The sequence below is a fragment of the Onychostruthus taczanowskii genome, unplaced genomic scaffold, assembly GCF_017590055.1.
Source record: "Onychostruthus taczanowskii isolate IOZ18803 unplaced genomic scaffold, ASM1759005v1 scaffold73, whole genome shotgun sequence".
NCBI classification, from domain to species: Eukaryota; Metazoa; Chordata; class Aves; order Passeriformes; family Passeridae; genus Onychostruthus; species Onychostruthus taczanowskii.
In genome coordinates this window covers 3835067-3862746 of record NW_024505118.1, presented here as the reverse complement: position 1 = coordinate 3862746, position 27680 = coordinate 3835067, and the positions used below count along the sequence as shown (strand labels likewise).

The 27680-nt window shown below is 44.3% G+C and overlaps 1 protein-coding gene across 3 annotated transcripts; it reads right to left on the bottom strand.

The window, feature by feature from the left end:
• Window positions 1-166: 166 nt before the first annotated feature.
• On the bottom strand, window positions 167-27680 carry WNT11 (Wnt family member 11). Of its 3 annotated transcripts, XM_041422380.1 has the most exons (7): window positions 27427-27680; window positions 23633-23853; window positions 14554-14789; window positions 13889-14002; window positions 13725-13804; window positions 11967-12259; window positions 167-1558 (listed from the first exon to the last, which is right to left on the bottom strand). In XM_041422380.1, the coding sequence occupies exons 2-7, from the start codon at window positions 23713-23715 to the stop codon at window positions 1384-1386; spliced, it is 981 nt and encodes a 326-aa protein (XP_041278314.1). In that variant the 5' UTR covers window positions 23716-23853; window positions 27427-27680; the 3' UTR covers window positions 167-1383. The 3 variants fall into 3 exon arrangements, with proteins under 3 accessions (XP_041278314.1, XP_041278312.1, XP_041278313.1); XM_041422378.1 differs by having other exon boundaries at window positions 13725-14002; XM_041422379.1 differs by lacking the exon at window positions 27427-27680 and adding an exon at window positions 26984-27057 and having other exon boundaries at window positions 13725-14002.

Sequence of the window (27680 nt, the reverse complement as noted above, 5' to 3'; positions counted from 1 at the left end):
GGCTGGAGAGGCAGGGAATAAAGAAACTTATCTATCCCTATGCCAGTGAGTGCCTCAAAACATGTTCTTTTCCCATCCTTGGGAGGAAAATCAGAATTGTTTTCCAAGCAGAAGTGTGAAACAATGATCTAACATTTTGCTGTTGCACCAGTAACTTCAGCATTTATTTCATACTATTGTTAATGCTTGTTTATAATATAAGGATATATTTATGTAGGAAGTAAAGTAGACGAAAGCACAAGACATAAATATTTCTGTATATCTGCATACAAAAGAAAATATGTACAGCCACAGATAGTGGTTCTCTGCTGTGTCAGGGCAGAGCCACGTGAAGGACTGACATGTTCCCATTCTTTCCTGCTGTGAATAGCTGCTGACTTCCATGGATGTACTACCTACAGCTGGGACTGCTCCACTCTCTGCAGTTTCCTGAGGTTGGACCAACAGTCTTGTGGGGGAAGAATCCAGTGGCATATTTCCCCAAGGATTTGGTGGGTCAGTGTGGAAGAATGTCAGTGACTAAGAGTATCACACCCACAGGGCAAAGAGATAGAGAGCAGGATCTTGCTTTTTTTCTTTACTCTCCCACTGGACTTGGATTTCACTTTGTTATTTTATCCTAAAGGCTCCACTGCTGTCTTGTGGACCCCATAAAGTCCTTCTCAGCCTACCCTACTCTCACTGCCTCCAGGATTCCAGGGGATTTTTTTCATGGCTGAATTTTGTCCAGCCTGGACAAATCAATGATATATTTTCCTTCAGCAATCAGCTCAAAGTTTCAGACCTGTGTAAAAGAAAGATTTAAATTAGTTGCTCATTGCAGGGGATTGACCTGAAATCTTTTCACTTTTTTATCACTCAGAGTGGATGATTCCTTGCTGAAAATTAAGTCTTTGGCAACAAAGGCAGTTATTGCTGAAAAGTTGTAGCATTTTCCTTTGTGGGATGATCCTAATGGAGACTCAGAACATGTGCTAGAAGGCACAGGCAGGTGTGAGCCTTAGTTACTGTCAAACAAATGGTACCTTTTTCCCCCCCAGGGAAAGTTTCTATATTTATTCCTCAGAATACTAAGGCACTTGACGTCTGGACATCATTGGCAACCATAGGAAATATTTTGGAAGAAGATACCATCCCAAATGAAGTTTTGTCTTCTCAGAGAGCATTTTATTGGTGAGGAGAAACATTTGTAGGTTTGTTGCTTTTTGGGAGGTTTCTTTACGTTGTCATTTTTACTGGTGTGATTGTTGCTTTTCCTCCTACCATCTCTCCTCAAGTCTGTGTCTTTACAAAATAAATGACGTCTAGTCGAGGAAATGTCTTCTCTGAACAGTGCTGGGGTGCTGCTGCTGTCTTAGCTCCCAGGTGTGCAGAGGAGAGTTTTCATTTGCACACATATCTCTCGACACTTCTCTCACACTTTTTACAGGTCACGTAGCAGCACCAGTGATATTTGCAGTGGCAACGCTCCACCACTTTGTCCATGTAGGGGTTGTAGCCTCTGCCACAGCACATCAAGTCACAGCTGTCACTCCCATTGGAAGTCTTGTTGCATTGTCTGGAAGAAGGAAAATGCTGTGAGCAAGTGCAAATTCCTGCTGGGTTTCCCAAACCACTGCTGTGTGGCGTTGCTGGGCCTGACAGCTCTGCAAGGCACAGGGTGAAGCCAGCACAGCGAGCACCTAGCCAACAGCCCCCTATGCCTGCAAGGGTGCAGGGGAAGCCCTGGGCTGCAATCACATCACCTGCTATGACACCCAAAATTACATTAAACTCCTGTTCTGATTCTCAGTTTGGGCCTGGCAGCATCCAGGCTGCTTGTCCGCTGGGCCAGCCTGCTCCCATCCGAGCAGACAAGCAGAGCTATTGGAATACCTCCACAAGAAGAATAAATCATTCCAAACAATCAGTGTTCCCAGGCAGGCTCCAAAACTGTCTGAAAGGGGCTGGAAGAAGATGACACCCTAAAGAACAAACTCTGGTATTTGTCTACCACTGCCTAACCTGAATAGGGCAAAGGAGGAGCCCTACAGCCAAATAGGATTTGAACAGTCTCCATGCCAAGGATCCCAGGCTGGGAAGAATCCTGAGCAGGCTGTTACAGCCACTGTGCAGCACTGATCCTATCAGGGAAATCACAATCAGTACTAGCAGGGCTGGACTGTGCACCTTTTTCCCTTTGATTTTCTCCCAACACGTCATGAGCAGCTGGGCGGCTGGCCCCACAACACCTTGAGTCCTGACCCAGGAATAGGAAGTGTGGCAGGAGCACAGGGTAGGATGACAAGTCACCAAGTGTCACACAGACTTTCACAGCTTGTTTTGCTTCTGCTTTTAATTAAAGACAGACTCAGTGGGATAAATCAGCTATTGTGTTGGGTGCCCTCATTTTGTCTGCTTGCCAGTGAATGGTTTGAGGTTTTCAGAAGTAACTCCTTAACTGAGGAATATCTTTCATTGATCCATTGATTATCATTTCATATCTGTCCTCAAAAAACATCTATCCCATTTCCTAAAATACTCCAATATTCACTGGACATGAAAGTGCACCAGACACTGAATTTTGAATGCAGTGAACCATGTCCTAGAGACACCATTTTTCCACAGACTGTAAAGACTACCTAGGATGGAAGTGTTCCTGATTGGTCAGACGCTTGCACTTTTTTGGTGTGTACCCAACACCATGGGGCTGTGAACTTGATGGCATTTTGAAACGACTGTAAGAAAGGTGGTTTATTGAGTGGGTAATTGCTGCCATCTCTCCTAAATCTTATTCTGTGTGGCTATTTTGTGGCTATTTTGGACAGAAACACTCTAAGGCTGCTTTGGGGCAGGAAGAGGAGAGAGGAGCATAAGTTGGACCCTTAAGCTAAGCAACTGTTAAGAGATGAAAACAAATCCATGACAATTATAGGAATTGCTCATGAGGTAATGCTTTAGGAGAAGTTATGGGATTAGTGAAGTGTTGAGATTTTGTTCTTGCTCTTCTTTAAGTTCAGTGTTTAAAGGCCCCCAAACTCACTCTCATTCAGGAATGTGTGTAAATATTTAAAAATCTTTTAAAGCCACTACTGAAGCTGAAGTGTGTAGCCACACTGAATGTGTTTGCCTAAAGCTGAACCAAAAGCCTTGGTAGTGCCCCTGTAAACTGGGGCCCCTCCACAAGAAATCTCCAAATGACTCCTCATAAATGTGGAGTATTAATGTATTCATAAATGCATTAAGTATTCAGAGCAAAGGTTCAAATATATAGGTTGACATTAGAAGAGGGGACGGCATTTGTGAACCTTACTCAGCTTTCCTAGTGGATGGAAATGTTGTTTCCTGGAGGTTCACCTAGGGAGGATGGGGAATCTGCAGAAGTGTGGTGAGGGATGCGCAGTGCATCCATGTCACCTCATGCTGGGAGCTCACTGAAATGGCCAAGAAAAGGAATACGGTCCACTCTGACTCCAGCTCACCACTGAGGACATTCACTCCCCAAATATACAAAGCACACAGCAGTGACATTTAGCCCCTTCAAATAGAAAGCAAAACTCTTCTACCTGCTGTACTGGGACCTGGGATTCTCTCTTTCCCTCCATCCACTCCTGTGGTTTGCCAAAAAAAAAAAAAAAAAAGTGACTCTAGTAGAAGATATGCCTTCCCATATACCTTCCCCATTGCCCACAGTCTGAAACAAAGAAAGGAAAAAAGAAAAATCTTATTAAAGAAATCCTCAAACTTCCCTCAGTTTGGTATCAGGAAATGGGGGCATTCAAAATGGGTGGGTTGAATAGCCAAAACAAAGTTTTGACACTCTCATAAACCTGTGTGGGCTTTTAGAAAAATTTACTGACAATGCTACTAAGCAGAGATTTTGTTTTCTGTTTAAAAGCATAGGCTTGGATATGAGTTAGATTCATTTTTCATTAAACAAGATGAAGCAGTTTCTCAGCCAGTGGGGGAAGACAAAGAACTCCAAAGACCAGTTTACCCACAGAAGCGGCCCTGAACATCAGCTTTCAGAGCTTATAGTTGTGATCTCACCAGGCTCCCCGCTCATGGGTTAAGTTCAATCTCATTTGTTTTGGGCCTAGTCCAGCACAATTACAGCAGCTCAGAGAAATGCCCTCTCCTGAGCCTTGAAGAGAAAACACGAAGGCAGATGACTGCATCGTAACACAGCACTGTAACCTCTAGAAGCACTTGGAAGACTGTTGAGAAATTATGCTTCAGCCACAATCCCAATCAAAGTTCTGGCTCAAGAACAGGCTTTTACCATTGTCACAGTGTTTATTTCTTCTTTAGGAAGGGAGAAGGTCAGCAGTGTTGTCTAGACAAATCCCACTCAGTATTCCTGTCCAAAATGTCCCCTTTCCAGCCCTCATTTGCAGAAGGACTGCAATACACCATATGGCCTCATCATGGGGGTGGCTCCTCAGCAGAGGTGAAGGACACCCCAGAACTTCTAAGAGTCTTCCCCCAGATGAGTAGGGATTTTAATTTTAAAAGGGGGAGATCATAGAATTATTTTGGTTGGAAAAGACCTCTAAGATTGATGAAATCCATCTTAGCAATGTCACACAACTTCATTGTGAATCCCTATTTACTCTGTCCCATCAGCTGATAGAAGGATACATTTTTTTTGTTTGGTTGTACAGCTGGCACCTGGGATCCAAACTGAGGCCAACTCTGTACTGCCACCTACGATTATGACATATAATGACAGGGATGAGATACCCGCTGGAACCTCACTCCATCAGTCCTATTGATAAGGACTTCTTAATGAGGTTATTTAAAAAGTCATTCTGGGGCACAGCAACTGCCTTCCTGGGCCAGTGCATCTCCCAGTGGATGAGGGAGATGCTGTTACAGGAGTAAAACATAAATCTAAGCACTTTCTGTCGTTCTTTTTCTCATACACTGCCAGCACCTGGGCTGTTGCATTAGGGATGATAGAAGGGATGTTCCTTCCTTAACATCTCATCCCCTTGGCTGTGTGATTCCCTCAGCCCTTTCTGACCACAGGGAAACAATCTGCCTTCATGAACTCCGGCAGTCCCAAATACCAGAACACAGTACTGCAGTGTAATGCTTTTTTTCTCTTTTAAATCAAATTCCTATTTATTTCTTTGGTGCCCCTTGCTCTAGTAATGTCAAATAATGCAGCAGCATATAAAAGAAAGAAAGAGAAAAATAATTCAAATCCCTTAGGAGATATATAACACAATAGACATTCTTAAAAATATGTCAAGGTCACAGCTTTATGTAAAATTTTGAGGGCAGAATCTTATCTACTTTTAAATTGCATTCTCATCCACAAGGAATGACTGGAGACTGACACTAAACAACTGTATGAGAAAGAGTTATCAGCATATGTCAGTGAGGAGATGTTAAGAGAGATCCTGGAATTAGCCTGTATTTTCATTAATGAGAAGTCGAGAGTGAGCTTAAAAATTTGGGGATAATGCTAGGGAAGAAGGAGTTGAGGATATTTTGTGACAGGGGATTAAATTGCAAAGTAAGCAACATACTTTGAGAAAGATCCAGCTAAATGTGGAATGTTTCCAGGGGAGCCAGAGGAGTAGCTCAGAAAAATAGAAAACAATGAAGGAACCGATTTAGAGAAGTATGTTAAAAGAGATGTCTTCCCCTCTATAAAAGACTATGCTACAAGGGGAGAGAAAAAATGTTATTTATATGCTAAGGAAAGAGGACAAGAAATTATTAGTTTTATGTTAGATTATGTTTAGTTAAATTTCGATTAAGAAAATCCTAGCACTGAGGATAGTAAAACCCTGGATCAGGTTGTTTAGGGAAACTGCTTTTAAGACCGGAGTAGAGAAACGTCTTCAGTAACAGCCTAGGTGGTGTCAGCTCAGTCTTGCTCCTGAAAAGATCAAGGTCCATGGAAAATAATTCCCAGACCAAATTTTCTCTAACTCAAATGCCATTTGGTTGCAGAGGGACTAAATATGTTTAAGAGAGCTAGATTCATTATCCATTGCAATTTTACTGTGTGAAATTATTGTTTTTACAAATAAATTAATTATTCACAAACCTCTTTAGGAAACTTTATGATCAAATCCAGGTCTCTCAAAGTAGAAAGAATTCCATCTTCCCCACACATTAACTAAGATAACAAAAAAACATATAGCTGGCCACCTACTTACTGAAATGGGCACCAGCTGCAAGCATGTTGCCCTGGGAAAGAATGACTAACACCTAAATAAGGTGGGAGGAACAGAAAGTGAATGTTTTTCTGACTTTCATAAAATCATAGAATAGTTTGGGTTGGAAGGAACCTTAAAGGCCATCTAGTCCACCTGCCCCTCTGCTACGTACAAAGGCATCTTTAGCTAGAGCAGGTTTCCTCCAGTTCTCCTGGGACACTCACAAAAGCATTATTTGCTATTTATTATTCAGAATTTGTCAGATCTCATTAAAAAAATGGTACTGCATCTGATAACTGTTCCAAAACTGGCTATCACTGAACACATTATAACTCACTCAAAGCTCATCCTATCCTGTGCCCTCACTAACAGAAAGTAAAAGAAGCTGTAACAAAAAACAAACATCAAATGCTGCTGTCTACTCATAACTACTACTCTTCCCCAGCTTCATATGAGTGCTTCAGCCAAAACATTTAATTTCCTACATAAACAAAGAATCACAGAGTGGTTTGGGTTGGGAGGGAACCTTGGAGATCATAGCATCATGGAATAGAATCACTAAGGTCAGGAAAAGCCTCCAAGATCATAAAGTCCAACCCTGGGCTCAATGCCACCAAGTCCACTAAACCATATCACAAAGTGCCATGTTCACTCATTTTTTAAACACTTCCAAGGCCAGTGACTTCCCTCAGAAGCCTGTTTCAATGCTGAATGAATTATCACTGAAGAAAATATTTTTAATCTCCCTCAGCCACTTGAAGCCATTTCCTTGTCCTACCACTGATTTCCTGGGAGAAGAGACCAACCACGGCCTGATTACAATCTCCTTTCAGGGATTTGTAGAGTGTGATAATGTCTCCCCTGAGCCTCCTCTTCTCCAGACTCAACAATGTCAGTACTCTCAGTCACTCCTTGTATGACTTACATTCCAGACCCCTCAAACAGCCCTTCTCTGGACATATTCCAGCACCTCAAAGTCTGCCTTGGAGTAAGGACAATAACACTAACAATGTACTCAAGGTGCAGCCTCACCTGTGCTTGGTACAGGGTGACAATGTAGTTCAAGATCAGCCTGTTCCAACCCACATGCCATGAGTAGGGACACTTTCCACTGGTTGTCCCAAGCCCCACCCAGTATGGCCTGGAACACATGCAGGGATGGGGCAGCCACAACTTCTCTAAACAATTGGTTCCAGTGAACAGCCTCACAGGGAAGAATTTCTTCCCAATATCCCACCTAACTCTGTTCTCTAGCAGTGGGAAGACATTCTCCCTTGTCCTGTCAGTCCAGGTATTTGTCCAAAGTCCCTCTCCAGTTCTCTTGGAGCCCCTAAAGGCACTGGAAGGGGCTTTCAGGTCTCCCCAGAGCCTTCTCTTCCACAGGCTGAACAATCCCCATACACAATACAAAGCATATTTTTGAGGTAGCAGGAAAGAAGTGGTATCGAGGGCTGCCACTAAACACTGAAAACTGAGCAGCAGATGCATGCTCAGCCAACTTCATGTATGTTCATATCCAAGAAAGCATACCAGCCTAAGACATTTGTGACTAATATTTAATATTGGAGTAAAGAAAGGATATGTGGGAAAGGAGCAGCCATCAGAGAGTGGCCACATTTCTTGACACAGTGACCCAGCTGAGGAGTGGTGACTGATCAACCCAGCTAGGCTGCAGCACATAGTTTGTTGCAGCCTGATTTCTGCAGCCTAAGAGCACGCCTTCCCACATTTGGCTTGATTCCAAGACTGCTCTGGGAAAAATCAGTAATAAACAGCTCTGTTATCTCTGCAAGGTTTCAGGGGCTGGATGCTTTTGCATGCATGGCAGAATTTCTCTTTCCTTGGATTCATTAAGGAGACTTAAATAGCCTGTGAAACATGATACATTGCACCCTGCTTAAAAAGAAGATTCATATTTTTGCTTCTTTTCTCACAAAAGAGAATTCAATTTTATAATCTGACATTATTTTTCATTTACTCAAAGCTGGTAGTGATTTTTTCAGGCAGGAGCAACTGAACTACTTCATTAAAAGATGAAAAAGTGCTTTTGTCCAAGAAATCTCTGAGAAGGGGAATATTTACATTTCTTTCCCAGTGGTTGATTTGTTGTATTGAAAGTTTTACTTGCAGCTTCTTTAGACTTTTCTCCAGACCATTTTTAATTGGTTATGAAAGCCTGATGGTGGTATATAAACAGAGTTTGGCTGGAGTCAGTGTGGCAGTAAGTCTTGTTTGCGGGAGACTTGGATACTGGTTGCAAAAATCAGCTCCTCAATCAGCTTTTCAGCACTTCAAAGAGGCCTCAAACCTCAGGTTTGAGTTTAGTTCCGTGACTTTGAAATCTGGACATACCCTGAGCACTTGGAGGCATGCAGATTTCCAAACTATTTCTGAATTGCAACAAGCTAAGAATGTCCAAAGTGTCTTAGAAAATGTTTCAGGCTTGTTGTGAAGAAGGCTTTGAAATCCTTTCAGGAAAGAGCTCTAAGCTTTTGAGTAATCAGGGGCTCATTTTCTGAGTGGATTTTCATATAGTTCATCTACAAAGTAATTCCTTTGCCTGCCTGAAAAACACACAGTAAGTCTACATAACATGATCCCTCACATTAGAGGGATCCCCAATTAGATTATCCTTTCCACCCACCTGGCAGTGCAGGATTGTTTCCTACAGCATACAGAGAATTCCAACACATCCAATGTGTTGCAACCATCAACCTCCGTTCTGTTTCCAGCATGCTATGAGCAAGAACCAGACCTTGGGGGAGGGAGGAGGAAAAGGACTTCCCCTGGATATGCTGCAAAACTGCTTATTTTTTGACACAAAAATGCACCAATATGAATATTTTAATCAAGGGACAGGAAAAGGGGGTGTTAGTGGCATAGTCCCCCCTCCAAATCCCTTTGGAGGCAGAAAGCAGGGCTGGAAAATACCGAAGATGGCCAGATCAAAGTCTCCTGAGCTGTGGACATAGAGGACTGCACTACACAGCCCAGGCATGGACTGACCTCTGTACCCAGAAAAAGGCCAGAAGGGATACGGAAGGTGGCTGAAGACAGAGTAGACCAAATGAGGGACCACAACAAAAAAAAAACACCAAACCAAACACCTTTTTTACTTCATTGGCATGACTGGCCTTAAAAACTAGACTACTTGGAAACAGTGGGACCTACCTTCAGAAAATTTTTATGTACATAAAGATAAAATGTTCAAATGCCTCCAGGACATGACTCATTAAATAAAAACATGCTTGAGCTATTACCATGTGAGTATTTTTACATCATTCTGCAGCATAAACCACATTTTGCCATGCCCTCTCTCTAACAGAATTCCTTTTGTGCTCCTTCTACCTTATCCCTGTAATTAGACATTATCTCTGCAGCCCTGTGGCAGGCTGGAGTAGAGGCACCACATTTAAAATGCATTTAGGTGCCCTCTTCATGACAGAAAAATTGCAAAGAGAAAAAGGCATCCATAGGAGGAGGAGACTAGGGAAGATCTCCCTTTCCTTGCTCCCCCCACAAAGCATGGACCAATCTTCAAACACACTGTTTGTATTTTACATTTATTTCCTCTAGTAATTTAGTTCAGGAAAGGAGTTGCTATGGCTTGTATAACACATGCCAATTTTGAAACACCTTCTCAAGAGGCTGCAGATGGACTGTAATGAAAACAAGCCCAATCACACATGACCTTAAAACTTGGCCTGAGTGATGCCTGAAGCTCAGCACAGGACTATCTCACCCTCCTTCCCTCCCATGGCCATCACCATCTTGCACATCTGAGAATGAGGAGTATTTTTTGACAAGTTCCTTTTGAAAGTCATCCCCCTCTGCCTTAATATCTTGGTCTTCTAAATCCTCACTCAATCTCACTTCCTGTGGACCCTTGGCTGCCAGGTTCACAACCATGGCTGTCATCCAGCTCGGAATAAACAGACGCCTGCAAGACATATTTTCCTTTCCTCAGAAGGAAAAAAAAAATCATTCAGGACCTTGACATATTTTTCATCCCTAGATGGGATAAAAAGTTGAAATCTGCTGTAAAATAAGATTAGATGAAGAAGTCACACCTCCCTGTCCTTTGAAAGGATTTCAGCTCATGGAAAATGTTTTACTTGGAAAATCTGTAATGAATTCAATTAACAGGTTTTTAATTAAATCTGTAATGAATTTAATTAACAGGTCAATTTGTTTTGACACAACCTGTTCATTTAATGCAATTCCTATAAAACTAATTTCCAAATAATCATCACCAATTTTTTTCCTTGCAAAACAGAAAGGCAGAACAAAGAGGTCATTTTCAAGGCACAAATATATCAAAATCCATGCAAATCCACAAAAACTTCACTTCCACTAAGGTGACATTTTCTTTCGGAAACCTGTTTCAATACATGCTTTTTCCTAGCTATTCTCAGTGACTTATAGACATCTTCACTTGATAATTAATGCTCCACCACTGAATTGGTGACAAAGATCAGCCTGGTGTTCCCACCACAGAGCTGTCAGATACGTGACGTTGTAGGGCAGTCCAGGTCCAGGCATCGATGTCAAGAGGATACAGGACATTAACTGTCATAAAGCTCAGGGGACAAAAAAGACAGTCTTGTCTCATTCAGCTGTCTTCTCTACTGATCAGTTCCAGGTACATGCTGATGCAGAATCACAGACTCATGTAGGCTGTAAAAGCCCTCTAAAATCATCAAGTCCACAGCACTGCCAAGCCCACCACTGACCCGTGTCCCCAGCTGCTACAATCCCACATGCATATACAGTTTATCTTGTCTGCATTTGGGTCATTTCATTTCAGCAAAATCTTCTTTCCATTGAACCATAATGGTCCAAATACAAGTATGTCCACTACATTAAAAGGAAGGCATCCCAAAATAGGCCAGGCACATACTCCTTGCCACTTGCCTGAGTCTCCACCATGAAATAACAGAAAGCACAAAGAAGGATTATGAGAGCTATCTAAAGAAAGGAAAACCAGAAAGAGAGGCTGAAATCCAGCCATTGCAGCCACCTAATAAAAATTAGGAAAATTATGGAAACACACACTTTTTTGGCTGTTGATGGTTCAGCTCTAGAGAGATCAGATGGGTCTGCCCACCTAGAGATGCTCAGATTGTTGAAATGTTGAATTAGTTTGTCTTGGAGGAAATGAAACAGATGGTGGGAAGAGAAAGGCATGTGTGCTACCTGTGAAAGGGGATAGTATGCTGCCCAGTGGAGGCTGCACTTGACCATAATGACCTTAAATCCCCAATATTAATGCAATAAAGAAATTCCTCTGCAGAGTCATAAGCAATACAAACACACCTGGATGCAGTAGAAGAAAAAAACTTATATCATCTTTGCAGTTTTGGGGTGTTTTTTTTTAAAGACAATCTAGGAATGCTAGTTCTAACTGGGTTAACGTTTGCATAATTAAGGGAGCCTTAGAGTAACAACTCTTCTAATCAGCAGTGACTGCAAGAAATTACTGAGACTCAACAGAGTATAAAGCAGCTGCTTGGTTCTTACAAGTTCCCATGGAGGTAAGCTGCACAGGGAATTTTGAAATGTATCTTGTGCCTGATTGTGTAATCAAAAATGTGTCAGCAAGCCCATCATTAATAGGGCTAGGAATTGGTAAACCATACTATATGTTAGAGATGTCCTTTACTGTATGCTTTTAACATACAGTATGGTAAACCATACTGTATGTTAGAGAGGTGCATGTATATGTCACCTCCTTGATTGTCCCTTATTCATACATGTTCCCCTCTTGCCCTTTCCTCTTTGGGGTCAGAGTACAGTGAGTACAGTCCTCACCTGTCCTGGGTCCCATGTGACCCCACTTTTTCATTCTTCATGCAGAAATCAGGTGAGCTCTGCAGGTAAATCAGCTCTGTCTCTTTAACTGGCCTGATATCAATATCCTTTGGCACAAGGTATTTGCGTGTGCCCATGGGCCGGTGAACAACCTTGGTGGCAGACAAATATTTGGTTTTGAGGTCCAATGCAATGTCTCGCAGTTCTTGAAGGCCTTTCCAACAGGTCTTGATAGAGCATGACCCAGAAACTCCATGGCACTTACATTTCATTTCAAGAGAGGCTTTCAAGACCTGCAAAAAGGAATGCAGGAGTTAGGAAATGCCCTTCTCTTACAGCCAAACATCCCACAAGCTTGCTAGTGAAGGAACTTCCTTAGCAGGAACTGCTATAGAAAAGTACTACTGTTCTCAATTCTACACAGGCAGTCTAGAGTAGCTGCTTTGAAAGCAAATGAGATCCTACAGCTCTTTGGTGATCACTATCTGTCCAGGACTACTTTCACAAGGACTCCTTTGCAGCCAGAAGACAGAAGAGTATTTTGAATTTTGATTAGATATCTGTATTGGGCTGCATTTCCACCCTCTAAATTCCTAAGGAGATGAATATAAAAGCATTCCATAAATAGATAATTAAGATAAATTTCAACCTCCAGCAGCTTTGGGCTTTGGTAAGAGAGATGTCATGACTTTGTTGAATTCAGTGCACTCTCACCCTGCCTTTCTGCTGGTCATAGGGCCAAAATAGCCTTTTACTTTGATTCTGCACTATTCTCATTTCAGTGGGACATGGCAGGATGCTGCCAGGAAGTGCTGAATGCACCAGCCATGGCAACGCAATGTCCCAAACAAAAATTTGCCCTTTGCAATTGAAACAAAAAATCAAGACATTGCAAAACTAAAATAAATTTTAAAAAAACCCTCAAACCAAAGAAAACAAACCAAATAGTGTGGAAATACTAGGGAAAAAAAAAAGAGCCAGAGAGGGAAACTTCAGCATGGTTGTGCTCTGCAAAGGTAGACTCAGCCTGTAGCTACACAGCAAGCTCCCAATGAGCTCAGCATGCTCCAAGTTTATCTGCACAGGCAGCCCTGGAAAGACCAAGCTGTGCAGTAGGAGCAGTCCATGGAACCACTGGAGCCTCAGAGATGGGTGCAGGGGTCAGTTTTATAGCCCACCCCATTTCTTCAGCTGTATGGACAGCTGCTATAGGGATTTGCACCTCAGTGCACACCAGGCACTGCACATGGTAAATATTATCTCTCCACTGGATGCAAGCTGTTAAAAGCAGCTTGTGCCAGACATGAGAATAATCACTAGCATAGCAGTTTAAAAAGGAAAAAAATCCTCCCTCCTGCCTGCAGGTGATGGCTGGAGGCAACTGCTGCTGGATGCATGTGGCAGATGATAATCCTCCACATTCACACAGCACTTCACCCCACAATGCCCTTGGCAGAGCACGATGGGACCCATCCCCACCACACCTCCTGGGGCAGGCAGAGCCAGAGCCAACACTGACTGTGCAACAGGTGGCAATGAGACATCCCACCCACGGTTAAACAGGGCTAATAATGGCATTTGGGACTCCCTGAGTCACAGGGTGAGTTATACAGCTACAATTTTCAGCAGGCCAAAGGACTTCAGAGCAATCTTTGAGAAACCTGCTCCTTTCTCTAGCTGATAGAGACACTGAACCTCACCAAGTGACCAACACTACAGATGATTGTACAAGTACAATAACTCTTGTGGATTTGTTACCTGTCTCCCTACTTCACTGTTGTGCAGATGCATCAGTTTATTGGCTTGTGATCCTGATTTTTTCATCTTCATGGGAGCATCTGAAAATTTGGACCCCATGATAAGACCATAGTTGAGGTTGTCTGCACATCCTCCCCATCGATACCCAGGTCCAGGTGTCTCACCTGGGATGGGACCACAGGAACAGCCAGGGAGGTCCCCGGTGGTGCAGGCTCTGGCAATGGTGTGGCTGATGGCAGCAGCAGAGAGGGCATATACAAATGCTGACTCCCTTGTGCCTGAAAGAGACAAGAATTCCAGCTCAGCTTCCTGGGCCAGATAAACGTTCACCAAAAAGAGATTCACACAGTCTGTGTCCCACAGAGCAGCCAACACACCAACTCACTGCAGCTAAGATGTCCTATGGCACCACAAATTTGGAGCACATCTAAGTGAACTCTTCAATGTAAGACAATATCCCACCCAGCAGGGCAAGGAGTCATATGGATTTAGGCATCTTGTTCATTGTGGTGTGATTTGCTCTTGGAGCATGTGGTGGAGCATGACTTCCAGTGGGATGAGCAGACCAGAATGGTGGTCTGCTTTGTAAGAGTTATGGTAGACAAGGTCTTGGATCCAAGAGCCTCTGGGCATGACTGGCACCATAATGATGAATGTGGTCTCAGAGAGCAGGACAAGTGGGCTTTGTAGTCCCTCCATGGTCTCTCAGGAGCAAGACCCTTCCTATCTCCAGCACACACACACACACACACACACACACACACACACACACACACACAGGCTGACTCTACTGACTCCAGTCCCAGCTGAGCCAGCAGTGCTGTTTTACCTCTGTCTAAGTCCAGCAGGTAGTTAGGAGCCAGCTCTATTGAAGAGCAGTTCCACCGCATGTCTGAAAAAGTTTTACGGCAGGTCTTTATCACTTCCCGTGCTGCCTGAATAATGGTCTGCATTAGCTCCAGGTTGCTGCGGCACAGCTGCACCTGAGAAACCACCAGGCCTTCAAGCTGCTTGCAGTGCTGGGTTTGATTCAGGGCCAAAGCAAAAGAAGTCTTGGACAGAGCTCTGAGGAGAAAAGGACATGCAAAAAAACATTAAAACACAATCTAGTTGTCTACATTCACCTGACTTAATTAAAGCTTTCTGTAAATAGGTGCTTAGATAAAGCTGGTGAGAAAGATGAGCAACTATGAAGAGTGATTTATCTCATATAAAGCAGGTGTTTGAAGTTGGTGGGAAGAAACGCCCTTTAGCAGTGTGCAATTCTCTCCATTATGCACGGAAGGCTGCACAAAGCTCCAGGGGTATATGGCAAGTAACCGGATGTGTAAATCCTATGGGGAAGGTTGTTTGCTGAAGAATGAAGAGCACAGACCTCCCAACAGAGTAAAAAATGACCCATCAGTTCCATGATAAAAGAAATCTGGATCCTCCAAGACTGTGGCATTTGGGAAAGAAAGCAACATTGGTGTTATCAGTAATTTGTATTCAGCATCTGTCTCACACACTCTCAAAGGATTATGATAAATGTCATGTAATTAATTATGGAGAAAATCCCCTGTAAAGCCTAGGGAAAAATCATCAAATTTGCAAAACATATGCTTTCACTTAGAGTTAATGCCAAGGGCCTCTACTGATTTAATCACTGTTGCAGATAGATAAGTCTGTTTGTCTAGTCTCCAAAAACCATAGTGCAAAAGCTCAGTGGGAGTATGTGCAGAGAGAGTACCACAGTCAAATCTGAGAAAGGATCCATGAATACCAGCAGATATGTTACCAAGGAAGAGAAGAACAACATCCCACAGTGGTGGTTCTTCTACTGTTCAATTGCCAACTTTTCCAGGTTAAAAAAGAACAAATGCTGACATGCATCTTACAGGGCTGTACTCTTCTTCCCTGAGCACCCACAATGATCAGCAGAAGCCAAGTGTGTAACTCTCTTTGTATCTTTTTGGCTTTCTTAGGGTAGTCATAAAAGTTATTCATTCCCATAAAACAACTTTCTAGCAGGCTGAATCAATAATCTGATGGCATCTGATCATGGCAAAACAACTTTAACACATATTTCCTTCTGTGCTTGTTAAATGTATTGGCTTTCAGATTCATCCCAAGCCATCTTGGTTAGTTAGGCTTACTTGCAAACACATTGTGGGGTGCATTTCACTTTATTACTGAACATCCACATTCTTCAGAAGTTAAACGAGATGGAAACAGAGCTAAAATTGAACCCTAATGAAAACTGGAGGTATTAAATCCTTGCTGGGGATGAATAGGCCTACACTGAGAAATTCCCAGGTGACTGGGAGTTTGGCATTTCTGGCACTAGATAAACAGTGGCAAACTTGGAAGGGAAACCGCCGTTCTGAAAGCTATATAAATATATACTTCATACACATATTTAACAGGTCCATTAAACACACTGCAAGCAGAAGTCATTGCTAGTGAATTTCAAGAGAAAGGAAAAAGTGGTGGACTTGGCAGTGTTAAGTTATTGGTTGGACTCAGTGATCACAGAGGTCTTTTCCAACCAAAATAATTCTATGATTTAATAATCAGAAATTCTGTCCTGCAGTTAATCTCATTCCCATCCACACTGGTGTTCATACAATGTTCCTTGTTCGGAGAGGGGTCCCTCCAGAAGGCAACTCATCCTGCCTCAGATGTGAACCTGAGCTGGTGGAGAAAAAATTTATTGGGGATATACTGGGTGTTCAGGTATCTCAGAGAGATCATGTCCTTGAAGGTAATTACATGAGTCTCTGAATAGTATGACTGTCCCCTGACTGCAAACCTCTATACTGTGGACCTCACAGTAGTCCTTCAGGATCCTTCTTGAGCTCATGGAAAGCAAAAACCCACATCTAGGAAGCAGTTAGCCTTTTGTGCTTTTGAGACCTATAGTAAGATACCATCATGACTTATTGGTGCTCATTTTCTGCTCTATATAGGAAACCCAGATACTGAGCAGGGACACAGACATCTGAATGGTATAAGCACAGAGTTTGAATGAGATATGAGCACTTGACACCAGGAATCTGTGAAAAGTTATCCCAGAAAGCCTATCAGCAGCTTCCAGGAATGAGCTAAAACACAAATCAGGCAAGAGGCCAAAGCAGCTCATCAGTATTCGAGTATAAATGATAAAAACTCCAGCACAGTAGGTCCCAGCAGGAAGTGAAACAGGCAGGGTGCGGCAGGAGCAGTGAGAGAACTTCACACCTGAGCTTCAGGCAAATGAGGAACATTCCAAGTGTCTGAGAGAGGCTGTACTACGAGGCAGCAGCTCAGTTTTCTAATCAGGGTGGCATTTGAGAGGCCTTGGAATGTTGGCTGTTCCTCCAGAAGGATGCATATATCTCCTAGGTCCTACACTACATTTTCTGATCCTTTCTAGAAGTCTTCAGCCTCTTTAAAGGACCTGGAAGGCTACATGGAGGTACCCCTATCTCACTGTTACAGACAAGTCATGAATAGCACATCTACAGGTAGGGATGAAAGCAGAATTCAGACTGAAACTCATCCTCAGTGTGAAAAAACAGGATGTGATGCAAGGAGACTGTTTTATTACAGATGGCTTGAAGTGATCACCCTAAGAGAAGCAGTTTTATAGTGTAACAAGAAAACCATTTACTTCATGGAAGAGGGAAAATACCTTCTGATTGGTGAGAACTCAGTAAATGGCAGCAATGGCTGTTTCTCATAGAATGAGCTGAGCTCCAGGAAGCCTACAAGAATAAAAGTGCAAGATGCAGGAAGGTGTTTTCTGAGCATCTTCCAGGCCTAAACTTCATGTCTTTGCTTATGAGAACCTATAATTGGAAACATCTTCAAGTATCGGGAGGAAAAATTAAAAGGTAATGGAGACGGAAAAGAAAACTCAGTTACTGTAGTCACTTGCTGAGACTGAAAAGTGCATTTATAAATCACAGATCAGGAATTTGAGAAGCCTGTTAGGTCATCTATTCCATGCCCTGACAACCTAGGTTTGCCCAGTCTCTGTCCTACATTTAGGAATATCTTCTTCACTCCATGTCACTCTAAACCCTCCCTGTGGAAATGCACCACCCCTCTCTGCTTTCTAAATTCTGGCAGCATCAGGGGATGGATACCCACTGCCTGCAAGGACATTATTGAGAAACAATATCCATTTGTGGAAAGAAAAACCTCCCCCAGGAGAGGCTTGTCCATGGTAGGATTTGGTGGTGGGTCTCTGGCCTGTCTTCACGCAGCCTCTACTGATCATCAGCACTGGAAGGGAAACTGGAGCCAATGGGGCACAGCCAGCCTTAAAATCCAGCCCTCAAGGGCATAATTAGAAGAACATCCTTCATGCCTCAACCTGGGGAAAAAATCCCTGACAAACATCTTTCTATTCACTGTCTCCTCCTGATAACATTCTCACTTAATTCTCCTGCCCCATCCTTCATTCTCCAGAAAACCAAGGGGTGGTTGTTTCATGTTTTTTAAAAAGATACATATTTGATCCATCCCTTTAAATAAACAGGGCCTAAACCAAACATCTTCTGATCTATATGTAACACAGCAGGTCCTTCAATTGAAGTTCTGGATACTGACAGAAAACCATGAACATAATTACAGAGGAAATATGCATAGATGGATCATGACATTGGAAAACATTAGTGCTCTGCAGTGTTAGGTCCTTTGAGAGGTATGGGCCCATTCCTGCATGTCTGGGCCCCCTGAGAAGACTATTCATAGAAAGTGCAGGTTAGGAAGAAGCACCTTCAGATGCTAGCAGATATCAATGAAAGTCATATATTATTTGGTTTACAAGGTACCCTGTGAGTAGGACACTACTGGTCAAGCCAAAGGGAGAAAAACTCCTTCAACTGAGCAGCAAAACGTTGGTGTCCTTTAAAACACCTTTGAAGGGTGGAAGAATCTCTCTGAAGGCATCTCCCCACCCTCCCTTGTATGACATTATCTGCGAAAGTCTCACAAAGGGACTTCAACTCCAAATTACCAGCTTTGCTTTCTGAAAAGGCATTTTTTAATGCCCATTCCTGAACTCCTTAATCTTGCAGGGATGTGGATGACACAAAAAGATTTAGACAAAATTACATGGCTGTGGAGAGTGAAGTATGTGGTAAAAGTTAAAAAAGAGAGGCAGAGATTGAGGGTTCTTTTTGTATTTGATCTCATTTAAGGTTTTTAATCTTCAGAAGCCTCATTTTCTCAGGTTTTCATCTGGAAAAGGCTTGCAGGGGTGTTACAATAATGTTGCCTAAACTCCTGGTAGTCAAAGACAGTCCATGGCCCTGCCACCCTGCCCTGCATCAGTTCCAATCTGAGGACCACAAGTCCTGGGAAAGACATCACATCCCCTGGTAAATGCTTCCCCTGGTTCTGCAAGGGTTTTTCAAACAGACAAGTAGGATTTATGTGATTTAAAGAAAAAAAAGAAAGAAAGAAGAGGAAGAGGGAGAGAAGTGTGTGTGGGGGGAACCAACTCTGAACTAAAAGCTTAAAATAAGAGCTGTTTTCAGATATGGTGCCAAATTCAGTGCTGGCAGCAGTGGGCACAAGGCTGTTGACTTCATGCCCAAGCTTGAATGAAGTCAATCCCAGCAGTGCGTTGGCTCACTGAGTGCCAAGGAAGGCCATGGAGCTTTGTCAACTTTTCCTGAGCTGCCTATGGAGCAAAGAGCAAACTTCAAAGGCATGGTACTCCCCTTTCCTCACCCCCAGCCTACTCCCCTCCTGCCATCCCCATCCTGCAGTTCTTTCACAGCAGCTCATCTAGCAGTCCCTTGCCAGGCAGACAGTCTCCTCACAGGCGCCCGTGTCTCCACATCCCAGCTCCCTCCCACACTTATTGGAGGAGAGAAGCAGGAGCTGCCAGGAAGCACAAAATCTTTCCATTTTCTCCCCTGCTTTTTGCTGGCTGCAGAAGGGCTGCTCAAGGTTTGTGGGCTGGGGGACATCCTATGATCACCAAAAGGTGTGACTGAGCTACCTTTTGCTTCTGAAGGGCTGCAATTTAACCATAGGAATTGTGCAGCAATAGCTGGGAATGGAGCTCAGCTGGGGATTGCTCCAGAGCACATGAGACATAATTGGGTCACCACAATGGGGACAGGCAGAGACTTCCTGAAGTGACCAAGCTCCACCTAAAAATGATGGTATTCCTAAAGCCAGCACTTGTCGTCCTGGGCAAATTCTGCAAGCCATGAAAAAAAAAAACCACCAACAAAAAACCCCAACCAACCAAACAAACAAAACCAACCAACCAAAACAAACAAAAAATCCAAAAAACAACAATAACAACAAAAAAAAAAAGAAGACACAAAACCCCCCTCCAAAACAAAACCAAAGCAAACCAGCACAAATCACTTGCTGTGTTTGGCGTATTTACAATCACATTGAAGGGGACATTCGATACACAGGGACAGAGGAGATGCCAATCCGTCTGTCAAGGCAGAAGTGCCTCACAAGCTACTCTGTGCCTGGACATCCCAACACCACACACCTTTGGGGCATGCACATCTGGCTGCAGCTCCCTCTAATGCTCATCTGTTTTTCAGTTCTACCCAAATAAGTTGCTCCAGCACCTGCTTGGTCAAAGCCAAACTCTCCTGGGAAAGCTAAATGGATTGCAAAAGCAGATGGGGAAGGTGATAGAATTACTAGATGCATTGGCCCTAAGACATATCTCATGGAAACCAATGGCTGCCTCACCTTCCCAGACACTGTGACAAAACGACGCTGGGCACCACAAAATGATGTAACCTCCCCACATACCTTCTTTGCTCTAAGGATGAGAAAATGTTTGCAAAAATAAGATGCAGGGTCTCATATACATTGATCAGAAAGGCTGTATCTCCACAACAGTCCTGATCCAGCAAAGATCTGGAACCATACTCTGGAGCCATACTCTGGCTTTACACCTGAGTAGCTCTCTGGAGCTTAGATGAAAGAGCACAAGATATGAAATTTCTCCAGCAAGAGAAATATATACAAGAGCAAGAGCATGTGTACAAGATGCTGACTGTCCGCACACCATGCTGGATGTTTGGTGGGGCCCAGCACCAACTTCCAACAGAACTCACAAAAATAAGCCAAGCAAAATAAAATAAAATAAATAATTTCTTTTTTTACCTTCTCTCTGCTTTTACTAATTTTCAGGGCATATTTGTGTTACTGAGAAATCCTAAATGGCTGAAAACTGTGCTTTTCTTCTGCCCCTCCCCCTGCAATTACATCACACACTGAATAAAAATTAAATTTCCTATCACCTTTCTTATCAGTCACTCCCTCATCTCTAGGCTGGTGAAACCCAGCTCCTTATCTCTCCCTTCCCCTCCCATATCCTCTTTGAAGCTCGCCTCTGGCACCATGTGTACAAAAATGATGCAGCAGGCGGACCAGTGAGAAAACGCCACAACTGAAAACATCACATAGGACTTTCCTCCTTCTTCATCCCGTTCTTTTTCTCCACCTCTCTGTTCATGAGCAAGAGAAGGAAGGAGCAGATTTCAATTGTACATCACCCAGAGCTGGGATAAGCAGGTCTGAGGTATTACTCAGTGTTTGGTACTCTGTTTGCCAAGAACTTATCCATGCAATTTCTCAGGGCAATCCCTGAGCCCCAAGAAAAAAAGAGTGATGGGGAGTGAGAAAAATTAGCCTGTGTTTCCATAGAAAAATAAGGGTGGGGAAATGAGGAGAAACAGCAAACAAAAGAAAAATCAAACATAATGTTGTGATTTTCCAGCTGCCAGCATCCCAGTTGCAAAGTGCTGTGGATAGAGGGAGCAGATCACTGCCAGGTTTTAAACAGGTGAGGGGAGCTCAGTAGTGCATCTGCACGCCATTCATGCTTCAAATACCACTTTAATCCCAGCTTTCATCTTTCCCACTCACTTTTTATCAAAAAAGTGGGGATATGTCTGCTGGGAAGTAGAGAAGCAGCAACTGTGGTGTCTTGCCTCCAACTGCTTCTCCCCCCACTCATCCCCAGAAGCAACCCTTGCAGCTTAACCACTTAGCAGCCAAAAGGCTGCTTTTGACAGCAAAGCTATTAGGGACCTTTCCCTGCCTCCCAGCATTTTTCATGTCTATGGCTTGTCACCATACTATCAGGTTCCTTCTAGAGCTCATCCCACCCCTGCCCTTCAAAGGAACCCAAGCCCTTCACTCATGATTAAGTATCTTGACTAAGTGGGACACCAATGCCAAGCATATGGACAAGTCCCTCCAGTCAGTCATGGTTCTACACATAAAAGCCCTGCTGAATCAGGGTGCCACAAAACAGCTTTGTTTCTGTGCTGCATAGAAATAAACATTGCAAAGGAGTCCCATGGACATGTTGCTAAATGTCCTTCAGAAAGGAGATGCCTGCCTTTCCTGGTGCTGGATATAGGCAGAGCTGAGAGCCCAAATAGTGGAGGAAGTTGGCAGAAAGAAACAGCTGGGTTATGTAATTGAGCTCTTACTGACTACTACAAGGTGTAAATCGAAGGCAGTGAAGGGCAAACCAGATCCTTACTCTTCTCTACTTCCAAGATGGTCCTTAGAGTATGGAGACAGCAGATGAAAGATTATGGAATGGTTTGGGTTGGAAGGAACTTTAAAAATCATCTAGTTCCTATCTTCCTGCCATAGGCAAGCATGCCACCTTGAAAGATGCCCTAGAGCAGGTGACTATTCCTCCCACCTGACCATATGCATTTAAACACCTATGGAGAGATTCAATATGTTTCTCTTTATGGATATAAAAGGCAGATGTGTGGTTTCTAGCATCTCCCTGCAGTACACAGCATCAGCAGAGGCTATCACATTTCTGTTGGATGTCTCTGTTTGGAGAAGATGAATCGCCATCTGGAAGATCCTCTCTTCCCTAACTGCATGATGGGGAATAAAAACACTGGCTCCAGTGGGATACCTTAATTTTCAGATATCCAAATTTAAGCCTTTATAAAAAGGTGGCATGAGTAGAGCTTCACGTGACAATGACTGGAACAGCAGAATGGCAATTAGACATAGCATGAAGTCTGTGGCAGGAGGAGCAGCAAAACAGGAACCTCTTGTCCAAGTTTCACCACCTACCCCAAAGATTCTTGCTTCAACGCACTACAGAGTCTTCCTGACATTGTATATTATTGTGCCTTTTTTCCTACCAAAGATGTTTGAGGCAAACCCATATTCCCTTACTTATTTTGTGCCCAGCTCCAAACCCAAGTAGAACAGACAGATCACTTATCAAGGTTGTGAAACCAGACTGGCTTTGGAGTGGCCTGTTTGTTTATTTTGCAGCAAGCAACTAACTGATTGCTTGTTTAAGCAAAGAAATGAGATGGTGATGTTTTCACTTTGCAGTACATTGCCTCCAAGGAAACTCAATCCTGACTTGACCGCAGTCCCTGGTATTTCTTCACCCTCCTCCCCCCTCCTCACCTCATTTTTAACACCCTTCACAAAATCCAAAGGTTAAAAGGTCCAGAAAAACACCATGTTATCTGTCAAGCATCCCTTGTGGTTGGAGATGGGCAGCATTATCTCAGCTGCCATCCCTACTGCTCTCAGCTCCTACTCAGCACAACCAGTGGTCCTGGTGGGAGAGTTTCCCCATTAGCAGGAGCTAATGCTAGAAGCTTCATTAAGTGGTTCATGTGAGCATTCAAGTGTGTGCCTTTCCCTTGGTATCAATGAGGAGAAAAAAACCCAAATGAGCCTAAATCATGCATATTTTAGAAAGAAGATGGAGACATTGTTAGCATAAGCCCCCAGTACACACACTTGAAATCAATCAGTGCCTGGAGAATTGCAGTGCTTGCCGCTCTTTAAACAGTTTACAGCATGCCTCAAGCAGCAGTTGTACAAACAGGTAAGAGACCAGCAATTTCTACAAAAACATTAAAAATGCAGAGATAGAGCCAGATACTTACATCCATTTTATCCCATAGCAAAGCCCTGTCTGCAGAACCAACAACAGAAAACCAGCTAAGAAAAATCGCAGACTTGGCCTCATTTTCTCCGCTTTCTCCTGCTAGCCAAAGGAAATCAGCTTCTCCAAAGAATTTTTTTTTTTTAAAAGGAGTTTTCTTAATATTTTGTGCAATGTATTTTCCTTCAGTTTGGGTATTGCTCGTTCTTGAAGATGATCAGCCTGAAAGGAGAAAGAGAAAAAGCCCGAGCTACGGTTAACTCTGAAGTTTAGCGAGTCACTGGAAGAGAGAAATCTATTATCCAAATTGCAAAGGAGTGGCTTATGAATCAGGAAAAGGTTTGGATTATCCCTTCTCAGTCCTCTCCCTTGCCAAGCCTTGATACAACCTTTCGAGTCAAGAGACAGACAAACCGTATGGGTTGAATTACACAGAGTTATGGTCTGATTGTGTGTTTCCATTTAACCCTGCACATGGCAAGACTTCATTTGCTGCTTCACTTCAGTGGTTTTTTTTTTCTTCCCCTCTCCAAAAAGTTTGTGCAACTGCTTAGGAGGAAGAAGGAAAAAGAAAGATAGATCTTTAGATTAGCTCAAATCTACAGCTATTCATCTCTCCAGATTTCTTTTCCCTATCTCTATCTGCAGAGAAGACAAATAATAAAAACTGCATTTCCCTACTTAATGCAGGTGCCCTTGCCCTGCAGATGTTTCCCTCTGATCTGTTACAATAAATGTGTTTTGCTCTTTACATTTTGCTTTTCTTCTCACCTCATTAACTCTGCCTCTCACTTCTTCTAAGTCCTTGGCACCTGGAGCTCACAGAAAAGGCTGCAACTTTGTAAACATAAAATCCCATTTTTGTCTCCAGGGAGCAGCCTGGAGGAGACAAAAAAGCTCTCAAGGATACCCCTACATCCCTTTTATTTTTGTTGGGTTTTTTTCTTATTCAGGCCAAACAGATAAACAAACCAGATGCAGGACTTAAATCCTTAGAGAAGTCCTCTCTGTCTCCAGGGCATGGCTTGCTTATTTTAGCAGCAGTATTAATAGCAGTAAATGGGTTTCCCTTCAGTTATTCACTTCAGACACTGCTCCAGGCTGCTTTTTGTGGTCTTTGCAGTGGTTTCCCATCCCATGAGAAAGACAACAGTAAAATAAACAGAAAAACCTGCCCACCACATTGCATCTCTGGAGTCTCACAACTCATTGCACAGCACACTGGCATACCCAAACTGTAACTGTTCATCCCCCCATAACACCCCCTCAAAGAGGTTTGGGAAGGGACTGGGAATGGTTGGAGCAGTCAGCTTCACTTTGGGAAACCTCTTACCCTGAAAAAGAGATCCTACCTGATCTCCAGCTCTGGATTTGCCCAGCTGCAGCTTTCTGCCTAAATATTCCCATTTGGGGAACAATTGGGTTAGGGGGAATTAATATTTCTGAGTATTTTCTCTGCCATCTGCAGCATATTTTTCTATTCAGGCTGCTTCTTGGCTGTCCCAACCCCAGCGCCTGGTGTAAAGGGTTTCTAGAGAAGTGCTGTTATTACAAAGGATTTTAATAACCTCTAGGGGCAAGTTCCTGGCTCCCTTGAAGTCCAAGACAAAACTGACTGCCTACGAGGGAGGCAAGATTTCATTGCCATGGATTGTTTTTCTTTAATGCCCACTTGGATTTGGGTTTGATGCATCCCTTGAAAGCAGTGCTCCCATGAGCATCCAGGCATACCTGCTTCTTGTTTCAGAGTATTTCTGCATCTTTTACTCTTTGGGAGCCCTTTTCTTCCCACTGCTCTACAAGCACACTGGAAAACTTTCAGCCCTTAGTCCTGCCCATGCCTTTCAGTGTCTATTTAGATATTTCAGACCCCTTATCTCACCCCTGTGAACTGCTGGACTACACAAGAATTGGGTGTTAAATGTCTCAGATGATCTAAAACACTCTCACTGACCAGCCAACACCATTCTCTACTCTTCCCCCCGCCTTGAAAATGCCACAGTCTGGGGTTTTTTCGATCCCTGGAATGGAAGGGAAATTACCTACCCAAAGAACTGCAAGCTTTGCATGCAATTGCACCCCTTTTATTTGGAGAAGTAATAATGCATTTTTCTACTCAGTCCAACACAGATTACATTTTCAAGAGCAATTTGCAAGGAGACAGGCAGGACACACTTTGGGGCAGATGTGATGTTTACAGCTCTGGTGAGCTCTGGGTCACTGATCAAACTAACAGCAAGTGGCCTGTGGACTCCTAAAAACAGGAGCTGCTTTTAACTCAACCTCTCTTTTCTCTTCACCTCAAGGCTGTTTGCAGCCAGCCACACTCTGGCACACAGAAAACACTCCCATCAGATACTTCCAAGACTCTGGACTCAGGGATGGGAAAAGGCGATTTTAACTGTACATAGAAGTGTGAGTATTCAGCTCACATTTTTCCAGTTTTCCAATCCAGGAAACAAAGACATCCACCTGACTCTGCTGCCAGCCTGCAACTCTCTCCAAAAACACAGTAGCCTGGTTTAGGGGTAGCACATCCCCAGATGACCTGCAGTGAGGAGTGGGAGAAGAGAAAAGGAAGAGAGGGTGGTGGAGCTGATTCCAGCTGCCGGGTCTCACCACTCCCTTGCTGCCTTCTGGACCTTCCTTCTTCCCTGCAGCTCCTGGGTGTCCCCACTACCCTGCAGCCTCCCGGACTCCTCTCTCCTCTGCAGCTCCTTGCATTGCCCTGCACATTTGCAGCTCCATATCCCTCCTCTGCCATCAGCCCCTGGGTCTCCAGTCTCCCTTCCAACTCTTGGGCGTCTGCTCTCCCCTGCAGCTCATCAGGCACGGGTCTCTCCACCCTCTGGGTCTCCCTCTCTCCCAGGTCCTCCCCTGCTCCTGCACTCACACTTCCCCATGCCGGGTGTCAGGTCTCTTAATTCAGCCTCCGAGTCTCCTCCTTCCTTGTTTTCCCCCGGGTATCCCCTCTCCCTTGCAGTCTCCAAGCATCCCCTTTCTCTCGCATTCCCTCGGTTCTCCCTGCCCCATGCATCCTGTGGGTCTCCCTTTTCCTTGCAATCCTCCGGGTTTCCCTTCTTCCTTGTAGTCTCCAAGCCGCCTCTCTGGCATCTCCTCGGTCTGCTTTGCAGCCTCTAAGAATCCTCTCTCCGTCGAACCCCCCAGCGTCTCCCTACTCCCATCCATCCTCCGGGATGCATCCCCTCTCCTTGGAATTCTGTCCATGCCTCGCAAACCCCAGTTCTTGGCCAGCCCCGCACCTTCGGCATTTCGAGGGGCTCCACCGAGCCGCTGTCCCCTTCCCACCTCTCCCGACAGTGGCTCGCACACCGCTGCGGTCCCCGCTTACCTCCGCCCGGGCCGGGCTGCGCGGGGACCGAGGCCGCTCTGGCGGGGAGGCCCCCGGAGCCGCCTTATATGCAGCCCCCTCTGCTTTGATATGCGGAGTGATGTCAGCTCGGATTAGCATAACAAAAGGCTCCGCGGCCCGCGGATGCCCCCGCGGGCAGGCCCGGGCCCCGCGGGGCTCCGTGCATCCCCTCCCGCTCCCCATCCCGGCACAGCCCTCGGCAGCGGGGCCGCGCCGGGGGGAGGCGGCTGGCCGCGGCCCCCGGGGGTGGCGGGACCCGGCGGGACTCAGCGGTGTCCTTCTAATGAGCGGTTAATGATTAACAATGATTAGCGACAAAAACAGCGAGTCGGTGTTTCCGCGGGAAGGCGAGCGCTCCCGGGGGTGCTCGGCGCTCGGAGCTGAGTGAGCGCTGCCCCGGAAAAGGACAGGGGGACACTTACCGCGCGCTGCCAGGGAGATCTGGCTCCTCTGCGCGGGTAGGGGACTGCCCGGGTAGTCCCAGCTCAGGTCGAGCCTCAGCACGTCCTGCTGTCAGCCCGCGGGTTCCACAGCCTCTTTTCTGATCTGTCTGTAATCGGCAGAAAGAGATGTTGAGGTCTGGTTTTTGCTTTCAGGTCAGTTCTTGCCTTCAACTCCTTTCCAGTTGGAGGCTTAGTGATTGCCTGCTAACGAAAGAGAAAGAGGAAGGAAAATG